This window comes from Balaenoptera physalus (genome assembly GCF_965194825.1).
Source record: "Balaenoptera physalus genome assembly, chromosome: 7".
NCBI lineage: Eukaryota > Metazoa > Chordata > Mammalia > Artiodactyla > Balaenopteridae > Balaenoptera > Balaenoptera physalus.
Genome location: NC_138886.1, coordinates 55,205,320 through 55,224,520, shown reverse-complemented (window position 1 = coordinate 55,224,520; position 19,201 = coordinate 55,205,320). Strand labels below are relative to the sequence as shown.

The 19,201-nt window shown below is 41.2% G+C and overlaps 1 protein-coding gene across 10 annotated transcripts in view; it reads left to right on the top strand.

Annotated features, from left to right (window-relative positions):
- Positions 1–19,201, top strand: part of SPATA6L (spermatogenesis associated 6 like) — a 58,251-nt gene that overhangs the window by 35,750 nt on the left and 3,300 nt on the right. For 8 of the 10 annotated variants that reach the window (XM_082471056.1, XM_082471054.1, XM_082471053.1 and 5 more), the window contains 7 exons: positions 883–960; positions 3,395–3,634; positions 5,720–5,822; positions 8,552–8,586; positions 9,332–9,528; positions 15,290–15,383; positions 16,450–16,552. In XM_082471056.1, coding sequence (XP_082327182.1) covers positions 883–960; positions 3,395–3,634; positions 5,720–5,822; positions 8,552–8,586; positions 9,332–9,528; positions 15,290–15,383; positions 16,450–16,539 — 837 coding nt within the window. In that variant the 3' untranslated portion in view covers positions 16,540–16,552. The remainder of the gene's footprint in view (positions 1–882; positions 961–3,394; positions 3,635–5,719; positions 5,823–8,551; positions 8,587–9,331; positions 9,529–15,289; positions 15,384–16,449; positions 16,553–19,201) is intronic. The other 2 variants (XM_082471055.1, XM_082471060.1) reach the window with 2 other exon arrangements.

Below are 19,201 nucleotides of genomic sequence, written 5' to 3'. Positions count from 1 at the left end.
GGGCTCTGGCACACAATATGTAGTATTATATGTGTTTAGCTATTCTTATTATGTATGTATTTTATTTTATTTTCAGCTTTGTTGGTGTATAATTGACAAAACCTGTGTATATTTAAGGTATACAACTTTATTTTTGATATATATATACATTGTAAAATAATTGCCACCATCAAGCTAATTTTTTTTTTTTTTTTTGGCCGTGCTGTGTGGCTTGTGGGATCTTAGTTCCCTGACCAGGGATGGAACCTGGGCCCCAACAGTGAAAGTGCCAAGCCCTAACCACTGGACTGCCAGGGAATTCCCACAATCAAGCTAATTAACATATCCATCATTTAACATTGTAAACTGTTGTTTCTTTTCTTTTTTGTGGTGAAAACACTTAACATCCACCCTCTTAGAAGATTCCAAATATAAAATATGGTATTGTTAACTATTGTCACATTGCTGTACATTCCACTTCTAGAATGTGTTCATCTTGCCTAACTGAAACTTTGTACCCTTTGACTAACATCTCCCCATTTCCCCCATCCTCCAGCTCCTGGCAACCAGCATTCTATTAGCTGTTTCTATGAGTTTGTTTCAGATTCCACATATAAGTGAGACATGCAGTATTTGCCTTTCTGTGTCTGGTTTATTTCACTTAGTATAGGGTCCTCTGGTTTCTTCTATGTTGTCACAAATGGCAGGATCTTCTTCTTTTTAAAGGCTGAATAATATTTCACTGTATATATATTCGTTATGTATGTATTTTAGATAATGTGTATAGATTATGCCAACTACACAAAAGAGCATTTAGGTTCTCGGATGATTTCAAGTTAGGATAGGATGAGCAAAGACCCTCTTTACATTTTATTTGTTTCTTTTATGCTGTTTTATTTTCAGGGCATTGCTCCCAAAATAGAGTTTTCTACGAGGACAGCCATCAGAGAACGTGTGTTTCTGCATAGAAACAGATTCCTTGTAAGTATAATCGAGAATCCAGTGATAGAAATGTTAGAAATTTTCTCCACAAATTTAAAGAATTTCAGCCTAAACTCGGTTTACCAAGTTTATATGCAACTGGACAAACAGAAACCTGGAGACTTATTGCTGGGTTTGAATTTCCATAGTCAAACTGTTTGTTCAGCCTGTCACGTTAGAGTGAGTATGTTTGGCATGTATTCATCATGGCATAATTGGTAGAACAGAATGATCCAGAAGCTACGATCACAAGCTTGATGTGTAGTTTAGTTAGCTTTTGTTGCTGTTATTCCATGACTTTTACTCTTGATTTTATCAACAGTAGTATTTCCTTCTTTCTTGTGCTGAGGCTGAAGCTCAGAGTTGTATTTGTGGGCCACCTTTGGTAACAGTGAGGGTCTTGGGGCATCCATGAGCACTACCTTCATTTTACTCTCTTGTTCAGCCCTAATTTCCCCTTCACCCTGATTTCTTTCTGTTTTTGTTTTACCTTATTGTCCATAATTTTGCAACCATGTAAAATCGTTTCTAAAATGATATAGAGAATTAATGAATATAGTTTGTAGACCTCACCTGGAGTCCTAGAAAATACCTTGAAAATGTGGGCTTTGGGTTAAGAGGTACTGAATGAGAAGGGTCATTAATCTGTGCAAATCCATCGATCCCCTGGGCACCGTAACTCATAAATGGGAAACCAGTGGTTAATTTTCAGGAAGGCAATAGCTGCTTTTTAGTCTCTCCTTATTTACCCACTGTTTTCTCCTATCTGTTTAAGTGTGCACAGTGATTTTTCAGTTTATTATTCTTTTTCTTCCAGTCCACCATTTTAATCTTGTTTTAATCTCCTAATATAGGTCTTCCTATATTAACTTTTTTAAGTGTTAACTTTTTTTTTAAGTGTTAACTTTTAAAAATAATAGCTTTCATTGTTTTCTTATAACAAAAGTATCCCATTTATTTTATACAATTAGAAAATACAAATAAGAAAAAAGGACAAAATAAAAATTACCTGTTATTCTTACTATCTAGAGATGAGCATGACTACTTTTTTGAATATATTCTTCTGTACACACAGACACATACACATATTTTAATTTTAGAAGATTAGGATCATACTACACGGCATATTATTTCATATCATATTTTCACTTCGAATGTCATGAATGTGTTCTCACGTCCTTAAGTATGCTTAAGCCAGGCAATTTTTCATGGCTTCGTACTATGCCATTGTACAGAAGTACCATAATTTTTGGCAATTCATTTTTCTGCTGTTGGGTACTTAACTGGTATATCAGTCAGGGTCCAGTCTGGAAAACAAACCATACCTGTTACTTTAACAGAAAGATTTAATGTAAAAAAAAAAGAGGGCTAAGCAAGGGTTGGAGGACTGAAAGGAAAAGGGGAACACTGAAGTGATGGAGATAGTAACTACAGGAAGCAGCTTCCACCTCTAGAGTTGGGGGAACAAAGGGAAGAGGTTGGGTCATCAAGAACATAGAAAGTGGAGGAAGAAACCCCATAGAAAGGGCACCCAGACATGTGGGGAGGGGCTGCTCTTCTGGGTGTTTCCTCATGATTTCAGAGGGGAGACTTTGATGAGCTGGGACTCAGACCTCTAAGGAGGGACACTGCTTGTTACTCCTGTCCCAGGAGCTTGGAGGAAGGATCCTGTGGGGCTAGACTCAAATCTCTGAGCAAGGGGCTCTGGCCACCTGGTGCTGTGAGGCTAGTTTTGGATTATGGTAGGAAAAAACTATAAACTGGAGCCATTTGCTGCTGTCAAGGTGAAGAATGGTTGCTGGGGTGATGCTGACAGGAACAGAATGCAAAACTGAAAGTCCCCGGTCCCTTCCTCCTCCTCTAGTCTTACAGTCTCCCTCTAGCGCCCTCTAGTGGTGGACCCTAACAGAACAGCTGGAAAAGCCGAAGGGGGTTTGCAGAGTGCCAGGTCCAGTATCATAAAGCTGAGTATAGAAAGGTGGGTTTGGAGCTGAAAGGAAAGTGCTTACTCACCAATATAGTTGGTTTCTAATTTTTGAAGTGTTCTAAGAATTTCTGTAGCTATACATATAGCTTATTTCCTTATAATAAATTCCTTGAAGTGAAATTGCTGGACCCAAGTATATGCCAAATTCTCTCTCTCTCTCTCACTATATTTCTACATCTATCAATCATCTGTCTATGATGGGGTGGGGGGCGTATCTGATACTTTCCAACTTTCTCATAATACAAATAAATCTCATTGCTAATAGTTGAAATATTCTAGTGATACTAACCTGACCTGAAGAAAAATTTTAAAATGCCCTTCCTTAAATACATGTTTTATAAATCTGAGATGTTCAATCTTCTACCTTAGTTAAAGTTCAGTTAAACACAGTTATATTCTGATTGAGTTTTCTTCTTTAAAAATATTGTTTCTTTTTTGGGGTTTCAGGAAGAAAGATGTAAGTCACGAAGGCCTTTATCTACATCAAATGGACCAAAATTCCCCTTAAGTAGTATAAAGATGAAATCAAGGGAGAGTAATCTCGACAGACTGCCCCAAGGCATGCAGTCCCGGCCGCCCTCTCCATACTTCACCAGGCGTTTCTTTCAGGACCAGTCAGCTCAACTGAATCTTGGAGATAGTTTCAAAATACCCAGAGAAAGCAAACCTCCATTTGTAGTAAGACACGTGAGCCTAAAATTATTTTTCACAGTCCTTTGGAATGGTGAGGGTGTGAATGAGGGTGGAATAAAGGAAGGTTGGACCATGAAAACAAATGGGTAAGTAAATAAATAGAGGAAATTCAAATTGAATGACAACTATGATTAAATTATGTTCACTTCCTAGAGTCATTGTCAGGAAAGATGTCTTATGCAGAAGACTTGCTTAGTAAATGTCTGCCATCCCTATTTTTAATTTCTGAAAATTATTAATAGAGAGTGTTATCTACATATGATAACCTGCCACTGTCCAGAAAAATCAGTGAACTGTCAGTGGTAGAAGATGCATATCAAAGGCTGGCATATACTCTGTACCAATCTGAAACCAAAGCCTCATCTGTTTTAAGAAAACTGGTTTGAGTTTTCTTAGTGAAGTTGTTGCTTAATGGCCACACTTTTAAGAGCAGGAAACATATGTGTGCAGGAAGATGCAATGATGTGCCGTAGTCAAAACCCTTAATTAAAGTTATCTTAGATTTAGCCCTCAGGAAATAGTAGGCAAATTTAATCACACTTGTTCTCATAGTCTCAAGATTTTTTGACTACTATAAAAGTAAAGGAAAATGTAGAAAGAGTTCAAGAAAAAAATTACCCACAGGTTCACCAGAATAATAAAATCATTGTTTAATTTGATACATTTTCTTTTGCCTTTTTTTGGTGTTCATAATGCCTTATTTTTTCCCACAAAGTTGTAATTATACTGTATATACAGATTCGTTTCTTGATATTTACAGTTAATATCACATTAAAAACACTTCCAGTATTAGTTCATATTTTTCATGAACACCATTCCACATTCTAGTTCATGACTTATTCTTCAGAATGTTAACTATTGATATTATTGTCAAGTTGATACTTGGACTTAAAGTTACCCGTGATGATGTTTGTGCATTAGACACAAGAAATGAAGCATATGGTAAATCTCAACGGCAAGGTGCTTTTGAGATGACTGGAGATAGAGTTGGTTTGTAGGTAGAACAGAGATGTTGTTTGGCTAGAAAGTACAGGATAGCTGTTTTCTTCATGGTGACCTGGGTAAAAATGTCTGGCAAAATCTAGCAACCACTCTTTAAACATGGCTTCATACAAATATTGTTGAATTGAGTTTATTGAGTCTGATTTATCTCATGTGACATGAATTTTTATAAAATACAACTTTAGTGTATGCCATTATGGGCTAAATAACCTTAAAATCTTGGAAGTTTTCTTAGGGAATTAAAACTTGCTTGATACTTTTATTTAACAAATTCTTATACAGTCTTTACTAATGTGCCAAGCTCCTAAGTGCTCTTTTATTTAGCCAGATTTCCTGATGATATCTGAAGTTTAAGTAGCAGCATTAAAATGTAGAGGACCTGATGTTGTCAAGATTGTAAATTCTAATCAAAGTATTTCTTGAAGTAGAATGAAGAGTAATATTATAACATGCTTTCTTGAAATTAAAAAAAAAAAACAGAAATAAACAACGTTACAAAGAAACTCCAGCAGCTCTATGTCATACATATTCTGGAAGAGTCTCTATTTCAAGTATTTTGACATGTTGGCAGATCATGTTGTCCAGTGTAGGAAAATACGGTTACCTTAAGTAAAATAATACAGTCACCACTATTCTTTTTTTCAAGGATATAGACACTCAGACTGGAAGGGGATGTGGAAGGCTGAAATGTCACCTTGTGAAAATCCTTGTCTTCAGGGAGGACCACACCTAGGCCAGTACTGCTCAGACTGTTTAGGAACATGAAACTCTGTCTGGTTCTAAAAGAATGTGAAATAAATGTCACGTGCTGTTTTCTGGGCTGGAGCCTTACCAGTGGTTAGGATATGATTTGTGCCTAGTGTTAGCCCATGTCTTCGTGTTCTAACCTCAGTGAAGGTAGGGACAGACAGGTTTCCCTATTGGGTATAACATTTTATATACTTGGAGACTGTGATTTAATCTGTTCCCAACCTCTTTTCTCACCTGCATGACTGTGACTGAGGGGGAGAAAGGCATTACAGGTAATGAGGAGAGGGTAATACAAGCTACAGTGGGTTCAAGTCTCATTCCTTTCAGGTGGACAGTGCAAAGCCCTTTGGTGAGAACAGTTCAGAGCATCATTCCCAGAAGTCTAGAAGAAAATCTGACTTTTCAAACTTTCCATTTCCAGTGAGAAGAGGTACTTGAGTTTCTTGTTATTCCTATACAGTTTCCCCATGGGAACGAATGCATCCTACCTACCTCTAAGTCTTCTTTCATTCTGAGGAATCACATGTTTCTTTGGAAATTCAGGGCCTAATTCTCAGGTGCCCTCCCGCTGTGGAGTTTCCAGGGAGGGAGTTCCCATGAGCAGAGTCAGCTGAGAAGCTGTTTCGGAGTTCCCCTAGCTGTTGAAGGAGACTACGCTGAGTAGTGTGACCACTGAGCGTGCTCTGGTTGTGGTTGTTCCCTGGCTGGGCTGGAAAAGCAGGGAGCATCTTGTCCTGGTGGAATCTTCTTGCTAAGGCACCACTGATAGCTAACATATAGGACTCTCCATTTCTCTGGATAGGAAGCAGCAGGGGATTGGTGGAGATCAGGAGATGCAACACTTACTTTACAAGATTCCATGTCAGCAAGGAGGAGAGGCAATTTGTCTGAAGCAGTGAGGTTAAGGCAGGGGATCTCAAACGTTTAGATTTCAGTACCCTCTTGCGTTAAGTATTATTGAAGACCCCAATGAACTTTGTGTATGCAGATGATATCTATCAATATTTAGTGTTAGAAATTAAAACTGAGAAATTTGTAAAATACAAGAATATACAAGCACACATTCCATTAGCCATCAGAGTGGTGATATAATGACATATCATGTAGCTTTTGGAAAACTCCATTATATAGTCATGAGAGAAAGAGAGTGAAAAAGAGATTAATATTATTAGGAGAACAGTTTTGATCTTGCAGAGCTTCTGAAAGGTCTTAGGGACCCATGGGGAGGCCCCTGGATCACACACTGAGAGGCACTGGGTTAAGGCCTCCCTGGGAGGCCTTTACTTTACGGTTGAAATACATGAACCATGTCAGTCCTGAAGGTCAGGGCAGTGAATTTCAACCATTCCTGAATTAATAAAAATTCTTAGGCTAGAAAGGGATGGTGGTGGCCCATTCTCTTGACTCTTGGTGAGACTGGACCTGTACCATCCCTGACAACAGGGTTTCCTATCTTAGGCTGAAAGGTTTATACTTTTAAGGGGCTGCACATTCTCTTGTGGTAACTCAAGCCGGTGTCCTTAAATCACTGTGACTGTTCTACAGGAGCAAACCAAGGACAGAAGACAGGGTTTGAAGCAGAAAGTGCTTCATCACCTCTGACATTTAAGTCCTTTGGATTGAAAATCACCCATGTAGCCCATAAAAGCAGCACTGTCTTCCCCATTACTGTGAAATCAAGCAACAGGAAATGTCCTTTCCCAGGGAGGACAGTTGGGCTTAATGCTAGCTCAGTTACAATGGGACTCATATATCATATTGGTCTCAGGCTTTGTCTTTCTTAATCCTGGCAGGTGGAGAACTAAGGTTCCAGAGAGGTTACAGAGTGTGTACAGGTCACACACCAAGTTTTTGGCATACTTAAATTTAGAGAAGACGTTCAGACCTCTGGGCTCAGATCCTTGGAATTCCTGTAGCTTCCAAGCCAGACTTTTCCTTAGGTCACTTGTCAGCTCATTCATTCAGGCCTAAGGTAGAATAAAGCAGTGCTTCTCAAACTTCAGTGTGCATTTGAATCACCTGGGGATCTTGTTAAAGTGCAGATTCTGATTCCGTAAGGCTGGGGTGGGGCCTGGAATCCTTCTTTTCTAACAAGCTTCCAGGTGATACCGATGCAGCTGGTCCATGGACTACACTTTGAGAAGCTAGAGAACAAGGGCAAACTCCCCGTGAAAGGGAGTGTTCAAAAGTCAGTAGCAAGAGGGTTCCGAGGCAACAGGGCAGGTTTATGGTTATAGCTGAAAAGGGGCTTAGCATTACCAATTCCCTGCTCAGCTGGGAGTTGGGTAGAAGAGAGCTTCTGGGACAAGATGCCCACACATATACGTGCATGCCCAGAGGATATGACAATTAGCATGCTTTAAAAAAATCCCTTTTTATATCTTCCTTCTTATTGCCAGTGGCATTGGGGAATCAGCAGTCCCTTGTCACTGCCTAAGCCCCAGTCATGCTGGGGGAAGCGACGGTGGCCTTAGCATAGCCTTGCAAATACTCATTTCAAAAGCATTTTTTTTTTCAAACTGGAAAAATCCCATTTATTCTTGTTTTTTTCTGTGTGTATTTATTACTTCTAGTAATTCTTACCATTCTCTGGCATTAGGTCTATTTACTTATTATGATTACTTGGGTAATCATAATGATTTACACTTTTGCTGTGTTGTTTTTCCAAGCTCTTATGTATTCATTTTTGTATCTACCTTGGACAAGTACACTCAAGAGTTTCTGCATAAGTAGGATTTTATGTAAACCAAATATAAAGGGAATGCCAGAAGAGGCAAAGGGTATGAATTTTACATTGAGCCAAATGGCTTTCTTTTAGGCCCTGGGCACCTGGGCAAATAAGAGTTTTCCAGGCTGCCCCAGGGCTACTGAACTTATTGCTTCACTTTAGACTCCCGTTTACTCTTCCTGTATCCATACGTGCTGTCATTAATATAACCTCATTGTTGACCTCAAGAGGACAGTAAAACTAATAGATAAATTGCTGTGACTTCAGGAAGACTTAAAGGTGATGGTATAATTTACAAGGGAGCATTTAAGTTCTCTGATAATTCATTCATTGTGTAATATTTTTGTACTTCTGTGGAATAAATGTAACAGCAGCTTTAGGGGTAACTGGTAATAATGAGTCATTGAAACACCTGTTCCTCTTTCTTCTAGCTTCTTCTCTTGACAGCCTTGCAGCTAACGTAAAGGTAATTTTAGAAGTAGCATTTGTAAACTGATTTATTTCCAGCTATCTAATGTCAATTATTGTGCTTTCTCCCATGAGTGGTGGAAAGTATATTACTAGCTAATGCTGGTTATGGAATTGCTGTAGTTTAACTTGAGTTGCTTTGCTTTAGTTGGTTTATTCCCCTCACATACACTCTTTTCATTTGTAGGATGAATCACCAGTGAGGGTGTATGTAGGCCCAATATCTACTTTATCAGTAGGGATTTTCATTACTTTTTCTCTAATCGAGTACCTTTGTATATAGAGGTGGTAAATCACTTGTTCTTAAAGTTTGATTGGTTTATTCAGGTGAAGGTGCAAACTTCCATGTTACAACATGAGAATGGATATATGCAAAGAAAATGGAGTACACTGAGCTTCCTTTGCCATAGCAGTTAAATATTTTGTCTAAAAAATTATGTCTTTCCCAAACCCAATAATCTCCAATCCTCACAAACCAAAGCTCAGAGCATGAGTTTATTTTGGCTTGTGAATATATGCCAAATGTACAGAATTTTGGTTATCTTTCCTTGCCCTTGACTCCTGAGCATTTTGTCTCTAGTCTTCTCTACTCCCACCCCTCTTTTATTTGCAGGAGATCTCCAGGGCAGGTGTTCTATCATCTTGCCCTCAGTTCTCTTCCCTGTCCCACCCGGCCCCGAGCTCTAAATTAAGCAAACCAAAGCAAAAACTACAACTAAAGATTAATGCACATTGTCACTCAGGTTATCAAAGAGCCAGATGAACGGATTGTTTTAAGGAATGAATCACCATCATCGTTAGATTCAAGTAAATTTGGAAAGCCCTCGGCCAGTTACAGTAACCAAGGGGATGCCGATTTCCACCGGGAAACTTCATTTGGCACCTCCCAGCACTCCAGATATCCCTGCCCTTTTCTGGATCAGCCCCTTCTCCGAGAAAGGTCAGCAGCAAGCACCCATCTCTTTGCTAGAAGAGTGCCTTGTGGTCTGGCAGGAGTAAAGTCAGGTCACTTCATCAGTTTGCTTCCTTAGGTATATTCAGCTGGGGACACCTTGATATGAAAAATTATTTTTCCTTGAAAAATAATCCCAAAAGTAAGAATTGAGACTTTTCCCTTACCCTGGAAAGCATATCTCAGAATGCTTGTTGAAAATGGGACAGACAGCTAACTTCGCACAGGTACTATTTATCTATCCATTATTATCTGTCATAAATTTTAGAACTCAAGCTTTTGATTTCACCAGTATAAAAGAACTCACTATAGAAAGTTTGGAAATTATAGAAAAATGAAAAGGAGTGAAAAAAAAATCACCTATAGTCCTGCCACCCAAAGACAAGCCTGGTTAATATGTGGGTGTATTTTCTTTCTCTTTTTCTAGACATCGTTTGTTGGCTTGTTTATATTATTGTCACACACACACACACACAAACCCACAATTGCATATGTCTGGAGGGCAGGCCAGAGATTGAGAGCAGGAACCTTTATTTTCCAAACTGCACTCCCAGCTGATGTGACTAACCATCCGGTTTGCCCCAGACTGTCTTGATTTTAACCCTGACAATCCTGCCTTCTGGGAAACTTCTTGGTCCCAGGCAAACCAGGACAGTTGGTCACAACTCCAGGGAAGTAGCACGAAAGATAATATTTTTAAGATAGTTGTTTTGAATGAAAGATAGGCCAGTCTGCTTTTCTCTGCATTGTTAGTGATAAGAATAAGAAATCTCCACATAAAAATAATACAATTGCTAACAAAGAGACTTGTAGTAAATATCCCAGAACAAAAGTGGCACTGAAATTTTAGTAGGAATTATAAGAAAGTGACATTGCATTCTTAGACTTTTTTCAGAAATGATAGAATACCTTTATATTAAAATGGACTTGAGGAAACCAAGTAAAATATTTTGATAAAATCTACTAAGTAATGGTGAGTCCTTGATTAGTTACTATATTGGAAGAAAATAACACAACATAGATTTTTAAAAATTGGCCTTGGCTCCCAGAGACAGGTGGTGAGAGACACATTTACACCCCTCTCTGGGCCTGGTCTCCCTTCTCTTCTGGCTTCTTCTCTTTCTACCAGCCTGCAGCTTAACAGGTGGACAGAGCAGGTGGGGGGTTACCCCAGATGTAAAGACTTAGAATTTATTTTAAACAGAGAAGGGGAGGAGCCTTCAACTGGTGGTAGTCCGGACACGAGCTCTGCTCACCTGTCTCCAAGTGCTATGTGATCTCACACAAGTACTCAGCCTTTTAGACCTTAGTTTCCTCATCTGTAAAAAGGGTTTAGTGATCAAAGATCCATCCTCTTGCAGCCCACAGTGCTTCTTTGCTGCCAGAACTGGAAGAAGCTTATGGATTTTGCCCATGTGCCTTGTTTCCGTACATCATCCAAACTCCTTATAAGCGGCATAGCAAGCTTTTCTGAGGGACTGAATTGAGCATCCATTTATTGAGAACCTATTATGTGCAGTGTATGTGATCGTGACACGTCCTTGCTTCCCAGTGGCTCACACGCTAGACGGGGTGGCAGGCATACCCCCATGTCACTAAATGTGAGATGGATTATGATGTGCACTTAACAGAAGTATAATCGAAATGTAGGGGAAAGGCAGAGCAGGAGGAGGTTAATTCCATTAGGAAGGAGATCTAGGAAGGCCTCGTTTCTTTTTAAATAAATTTGTTAGATGGTTTATGCGTTCGTTCAACCAGTCTTTCCTGAGTATCTTTATGCAGCAGGACAGTAATTCTCAACTCTGGCTCACTGAAGAATTGCCTCATATTGAGTCAGAATCCTTGAGATTAGTACTGGGTGTGTGGAGGGGAATGCAGAATATCTGTGGTTAAAAATGTGCCTCACCAATTATACCTCAATTAAAAAAAAAAGACACATGAAGAATCAGTTACCAATTCATGGCACTTAGTAGACATTCAATAAATACTTGCTGACACAAGGGAAAAAAACAGTGCCTCAGAAGAAAAACAGGATTGATAGTTAACCTGCTAGTCCTGGAATAGAAATGCTAACATTTAAGACATTTCTTCTGATCTCTGAGAACTTGCAGAGGATGTTAAAAAAAAATGTACACAGTTTTCTACAAGGCAGAACTTTGAGAACAGTACAGCCCAAATGCTATCAGAGTATAAAGGAGAAGGAAAGTACTCTGGAATGTTTTATGGAGGGGGTGGCATTTTCATGGGGGCCCAGAGGGGAGGGGATCGGATTGTGATAGTTAATGGAGGGGAGGGATGGGAGGTGAGAAGGCAGGGGGTGCTGTCAGCTTCTAGAAGTTAGAGCAGCCTTGGGGAATAGTGGGTGCCAAGGCTGAGAGTCTGAGGGGGACTGTGGAAACCAAGCTAAGGAATTTGGGCTCAGTTGGAAGGCAGTGGGGAGCTTTTGCAAGTCATTCACAGGAATTAGCACAGTTGACTGTAGAATGATGACTCTGGCTGCAGACCAGAGTTTTAATCATTTATCTCTGATAAGTCAGCAAATTCTGTGTCCAAAGTCACTCTAAACTGATAAGTTTGGAACTAATCAAACTATGAATTTGTAAATAAGGTGACAAAGTATAACATGGTCACACAAAGGCTATCTGGTTTGCCCAAGACTGTCCTGGTTATAGCGCTGAAAGTCCTGCACTGTGGGAAACCTCTTAGTTCCAGGCATCCAGGATAGCTTGTCACCTTAACCTCCAGGGAAGTGGCACTGAAGATAATATTTTTAAGGCAGCTGTTCTGAGTAAAGGATATCGCTTTGTATCCTTGGGGAAGAATCCATTCCTCATTGACCTCAGTGTAGCCCCTGTGGAAGAATCCATTCCCCATTGACCTCACAGAGGTAGCCCTTGGAACACTAGGTGTTACTGTTATCGAACCAGGTTCATTTGCCCTATGCACAGCAAGCCAAATGCTGAGGTGCAGAGAAAGTTTATTCACAACGCAGCCAAGTAAGGAGATGGGAGAACAAGTCTCAGATCCACCTCCCCAAAGGCAAGGGGCTTGAGATATTTATGGGATAAAAAAGCAGGGTGGTCTTAGGCATGGGGAAATGTGACTGGAGGTAGAGAAAAGGTGAAGTAATTGGTACTTTGCCCAGGCATATCTGGGTTACATGCTTCTTCATGGGATGCATGTTCAAAAATGGAGGTACTTAGCATGACCTGAGGGTGGAGTTTTTGGCCCTCTGATGTCAAAAAATTGTTCGTCAGATAACTGTGCAGACACAGTTTTAGGGTCAGTTATCCCAAACAGTCTTAGCCAGCTTGAACTAGACAGGATCCAACTCCACGTTCTTGTAAAACAACTTAAGCCCACCATTACTATAGTGACCTGTGATGTCAGAGGCTTTATCTATAGGGGCGGTTAAGAAGTCTTGTGATATATTACCCTAGGCTATGTGAAGCTTGGAGGGTATGCAAATAAAGAAGGGGAAAAAGAATAAAAACAACTAAAGCAAGCTTAATCAGTAAAGGCGGTTTGTAAGAAGAGGGGTTTTTAACAAGCTGTCTCCTTATCTTCTGTAAGTCAAGCTCAAGAATTTCTGGTAGTCAACCGTAAGGGGCATAGTTTCACTACCAGTGCTTAGGCTCTGCCTCACTCACCGTTCTTTTCACATGAGCCACTGGGACAAGTCTCCTTCTGCTCAGATCACAGAAGTGCATGAGAAATACCTTTTGAGTTTCTGCTGACTTAATACTGAAATCAGCAAGGGCCAAGTTTGCAAGGATGAGATGGGAGGCAAGTTTTGGAGTGAGAATCAGCCCAAAGTTTTAATGGAGGAAGTGGAAAACCCTTTTAACTAGCAGCATGGGAAATGGTAGTCCCAAACGTGGGAGAAACACTCTCAAGCTGGTTCCCTAGCTCCAGTGTCTGGATAGAGTCACATCCCTTCAGCATCCATCCTCAGTTCAGCATCCATCTGCAGTCGTCCCACTGCACAAGGAGAAGGCCATAATCAAGGCAGAGCACTTCTCTTGCCTGTTGACTCATCGTTCTCAGAGGTCTTCAAATATAGTGTTGATTGTATATAGTAATAAGGGTAACAAGTGTATGGATAATTCTGGCACTGGTTACTCAAGGCCAATGAAAAAGCATTTGCAGTGTCCATTTGGTGGCTATTTTTAAATGCCAATTTTATTTATAGCTTCAAAATATTTCTATTCCTTCATCTTAAAAATTCTTAGAGGAGTGTAGAAATAAATGATGTGCCTTGCCTTTTCTTAAACATGGGCAGTGCTTTAGGTGGTTCATTCATTTGCTGTGAGTCATTTTCCTGGGTTGGTAATGGATTTGTGTAGATCCAGTCATTCTCTCGGTCTTGTCTCCCTGGAAACCAGAGGGTACATGCTCCTGGTACAGGGAGCCAGGATGGGTGGCCTGGATGTGGGTCCCAAACCGAGCAGAGGGGCAACTGCACAGGGACTCATTAGTGTGGTGGCCACAACAACAACTGGATTGATTCTCACATGTTTCTGTCATTTCCAGTGTTTACTGTATATTAGTTAAAGAGAACGATTTTATCCAAATTGCTAAAATTTTTAGGCATTTTAAGAAAACAATATCTGTGCTTTTCATAATCAAACTGCAAATTCTGCCTCAACTTAAGAATTGGTACTCACTTCCCTCCCCAAAATGAATGAATGAATGGATGAATTCAATCACTCAAGAAATATGTATTAAATTCTTACTGTGGTATTCAAAGCCCTTAGATGAGCTATTAGCCCAAGAGGCTCAGTCCCAATTTCAGTCTAGGAGGAGAGACAGACATTAGCCAAATAATGACAAAATGTCCACTGGGGCAAGTGCTATGAATGAGGGGTGAATGGATTCCAAGTGCATGAAATAGGGAAGCCGACTTCCTCTACAGCGGGGGTCCCCAACCCCCCAGGGCCGCGGACCAGTACCAGTCCGTAGCCTGTTAGGAACTGGGCCGCACAGCAGGAGGTGAGCGGCAGGCGAGCACGCGAAGCTTCATCTGCCGCTCCGCGTCGCTTGCATTACCGCCTGAACTCCCCCCCGCCCCACCCCGGTGCCAAAAAGTATCTTCCACAAAACCGGTCCCTGGTGCCAAAAAGGTTGGGGACCACTGCTCTACAGGAAGGGGCTCAGGAAGGATCTTCCTGAGAAATCAATAACTGAATTGAGCTCTGAAGGTGGGTAGGACTCAACATGAGCGGGGATGGGGGTTGGGGGTGGCAGCATTCTACCCGAGGGAGCAGCGCTGGTAAGTGCCTATGGAAGGGAGAAAATTCAGCCTGTTTGAGGAACTGAAAGACACTGTAAGATCTGTGGTTTAGTTTGGGTCTGGGTGGCCTAAAGTAAATGACACATAAAATACCCCATGGTGGAAAACATTTGGGATTAAATTTTGTATTAAAAATTGGTGGGTTACATGTTTTAAAAGTAAAAGTAGGATTTGTTCTTTAGAGAAATATCTAAAATACACAGTAAATTACAAAGAAGAAAAGAGTCACACACCCTGACACACACCATTTTTAACATCTTGGTTGTTTTTATTCCCAGTGCTTTTCCTATACCTAGGTTTAATAAAGACATTGAAACCATGCTATGCACACTGTTTTGCATGTTGCTGCTTTTTTTCTCACCTTTAAGTTATAAATATCGACCCTTATTGTTATGCACTCTAAGTGTCCTTTTTATCAGCTGCATAATACTCCACCCTGTTTACTCTGTTGAGCAGGTTCCACCCTGGGTCCCAGTCCGTGTGGAAGAAGATCCACGAAAGGGTCTGCAGTCGTCTGATGTCCCACAGATCTCGGCAACACCTAAACAAGGTCAGGGCTTCTGATGGAATTAGATCTTTGCTGACAAAATAATATGGGCACTGGGTCTCACAGTCTAGCAGGGGAGACAGACATTAATCAAGTAACCACAGAAATAAATGTAAAATTGTGATGCTCACCAAGGAGGTTACATGGTATCCTGAGAGTGTATGAAAAGGAGTATTTGACTTGGTTGGCAGTCAGGGCAGGCTTCCCTGAGGAAGAGACAGTGGAGCTTCAATCTGAGTGATGAGTAGCAGCTACTTTGGAGAACAGCACGCATCAAGCAGAGGTCCTGCAGCGAGAGGGCGCATGGTCCTGTCAAAGAACTTAGAGAACACAGTGTAACTGGCCCGAAGCACATTTCCTTCCGCTCTGGACAGGAATCCCTGTGCAGGGAAGAATCTAGGGACGTGTGTGGTCTGCATGAGCTCACAACATGGAAAAAAGTTTCCCTCAAAGTTCATAAGGTGTTTTTCACTGTTTGACTTTTATGGGGGTGAGGGGAGTGTTTCTGATCCATAGATAGATAAACCCAGCACTTTGTCTACTGCAGATGTACAGCCATTAGCTGTGACCTGTCACCAGTTCAAAAAAATTCAACTGGAAGGTTGACATTGCCTCCTCTGGTTGGATTTAACTATACCATGTAGTTGAATTGGTCATCTTGACTTATTTAAATGCTGGCATTTAAATGAATATTGATTACCGTAATCACCAGGATGGTGGATTACTTTACTGCCTGTCTGCAAAGTCATTTGCTTTGCTTTGTTAATTCATAGTTTTTTTCAAGTAAGGGAATCCCTTTAAAATGTAAAAAGAAAAAAAGGAAGAAAGGGAAGAGGGAGGGGGCGTGGGAGAGAAGAAGGAAGAGGAAAGAAAAAGAAAGAAAGAGAGATGAGGGAGGGAGGGGGAAAAAAAGAAATAGTATCTATATACACACATATATCATGAGCATAATATATACGGCATATATGGGATTCATAGACCTCTTAAATGCAAAACTACACATCCACATATCCTTGATCTGTATTACATTATGAGTAATGCAATTGCTGGATTTGTTTTTGTTATATAGGAAGACTCCATCTCTGAAGTAAAGAATATCCTTGAAAGACCAAGCTACCCTCTGAAGAAATATCTGGTGCATGAACAGAGATATTTTTAAACTGCTGTCCTATGTAAGTAAGCAGCTTAAGTGCTTCTTGTTGATTTGCTAAAATAATTTCAGTTTCCTGCTACAATATAAAGTACCTAGAAAATGTGGCGGACAGGAGTCGAGGAGGAGATAAGAGCCACATTCTTCCTTCAGACAGCACATACGCGGGTCTGCCAGCAGTCTTGCCTCTTGTATCCTCCCCCCTACCCCCTTACCTAATGGTCCCTCTTTCAGCTCCTCAAACACAAGCTCCTTCCGGCTGTGGGGCCTTTGCATGTGCTCTCTGACTGGAATACTTCTTCCTGACCCTGTATGGGTCACTTCTCTTTACCTTTCGGGTCTCATGACTTTCCATGACACCCCCTCCCACTCTGAGGTACACCTTTTTAGCCCTCTGCAGTTTTCTTTCATAAAGTATGACACAGTTCATTGTTATATTTTTATGTGGGTTGATTGCTTAAAAGTCTGCTCCTTCTACTTGAATGACACCTTCCCGAGGTCAGGGACTCTGCCGTCCTGCTCACGATTTTACAGCCAGAATTACAGTGGGATCCCATTTAACTTAGGTGAACTCAACCACACATGCCAGGTGTGTGCCCTGAACAAGAGCCTTCCTTCCCCCCACCACCCTGTCACCACCCTTGCGTCAGACGACCTTCCACTGTGGTTGGTGCTCAGTAAATATTTTTTGTGGGAGGCTGTTGAATGAGGTGATGAGGCAACTCTTGAATTCAGATGTGTGGTAAGAAGTTCATCATTTTGTGGGCTGTCGTCATTTCTCAGGTTTTCTCTTCTTTCCCTTCCTACCCAGGCCCAGCATAAGAATAGCTCTTCCTTATTAAGTGCTTCCTGAGTGCCAGGAACTGGCCTGAATACTTCACTTGTATTAAATGAATTAATATTTAATTATCACAACAACTCTGTGAAGTAGGTACTGTCACCAGTTCCATTTCACAGGGAAACTGAGGCAAGGAGAGGTTAAGTGCCTTGCTCAAGGTAACATGGCTAGTGAATGGCCCAGCTACAGTCTGAACCCACGTGATCTGGCTTCAGTGACCATGCTTTTAACCATTACATTCCATTGTTCTCCAAAACTGGAGTGTGTGATAGGAGAACCCTGGGGAGAAGGAGCAGAGCCCTTTGGAACCTAAGCAGAGTTGGTGGACATTGCCCTTGAACACCCCCAGAGGGTCCTATGGTGTTGTATCATGTAGTCCCTTATTCTAGCAACATCAAGATAATTAACGAATCTTTTTAAACAATAAAGGAGTGTGGGATGATGTGCTAGGTTTTCACTGTCTTCAGGCTCCTGAAATTCTGGTTTGAGGGTCATTCATGCTTTAGGGCACACATCGCCTTGCCCAGGGCTGGCCAGGACTTCCCGCCTTCAGCACAGAGGAATGTGGAGGACAGCTCAGTAATTTCCCATTTTGCAGGCTTCTACCTTAGAACGTTCTGCTTGGTAGATTAAAGGATGGCTTCTGGGCCACATAATCTCCAGTTGCCAAAATAGTCATCTAGGCATTTATTAGGTGGTTATACGGAACACAGCCCACTTAATTACCACTTAGGGAATGTGGCCCACGTAATTACCAAATGCCAAATTGTGTTGAATTTCAACATGGCTAACATCAAGTTACATAAAGCCCTGAACCGGCAGATATGTGAACCCTGACGTGAGGGGATAGAGAGAAGGTAAGAAAAAAAAAATTTCGTCTTAGTAAATAGGTTTCCTTTGTAACATGAGTTCCCACTCAGTGGTTTGGAATATGCTCATAGGCCTTCTCTGAAAGCTCTCCATACCATTCTCTTCCTGTCCCAATTTGGGTCATGGATTCCTGGTGAGGCAGGGGTCCTGGAGGGCTGTGTCAGTGAAAGTTTTCATGGTTGTAAAGAACCCAGGTGACTTTGACTCGTCTTAAGCAAACAGGGCATTTAGTAGAATGATGCTGTCTCAGTGAATACAGGGAAGATCCAAACAAGCAAGGTCAAGCAGCTAAAACGGGACCGTCACGCCTATGGGCTGGGCAGACAGCAACAGAGAGGAGCATTCGGCAGAAGACCCAGTGAGTTTCCACTCCATGTCCCCTGCCCTGCTTTTCTCAAGGACTCTCCTGCTTACAGCACCAACGCTTGTCCTTCCCTTCTGCACTTCTGCTCTTTCACTGTTCATCATCTTTCCCTCTCCTGGTTTCCTGGTGATCTCAAGATTCAGGGGAAATGAAAAAGTAGATTCTTAGCACTTAGGGATTAAGTTAGGGATGCTTGGACCAGAAACAATAAGTCCAATTGTCTGACCAGGGAATGTGTGGAAGAGATGGGTCGAAGGGGTTGGAATACACCTGTTTCTCCTTACTCAGGATGGTTTGGGCCTTGATACTTTTGGTATAAAACAGATGATCCTTTGTATACTTTAAGATGGTGAATTTTAGGTTATATGAATTTTACCATTAAACAAGTCCCATAAGCGTGCACATGCACACACGCACACACCCGTTATCCCTAGTTCTCCTGTGAGGTGTGATTGCCTCGGTGTCACCGTCCTTATCAAGAGCTGATTGCCCACGTCTGGTGTGTGCTCACTGAGATTCCACTTTCAAGGTCAGGCTTACAAGGCCTCCTCTGATACCTCCTGGTGCCTCAGGCAGACTCAGGCCCTCTGCCTTCTGCC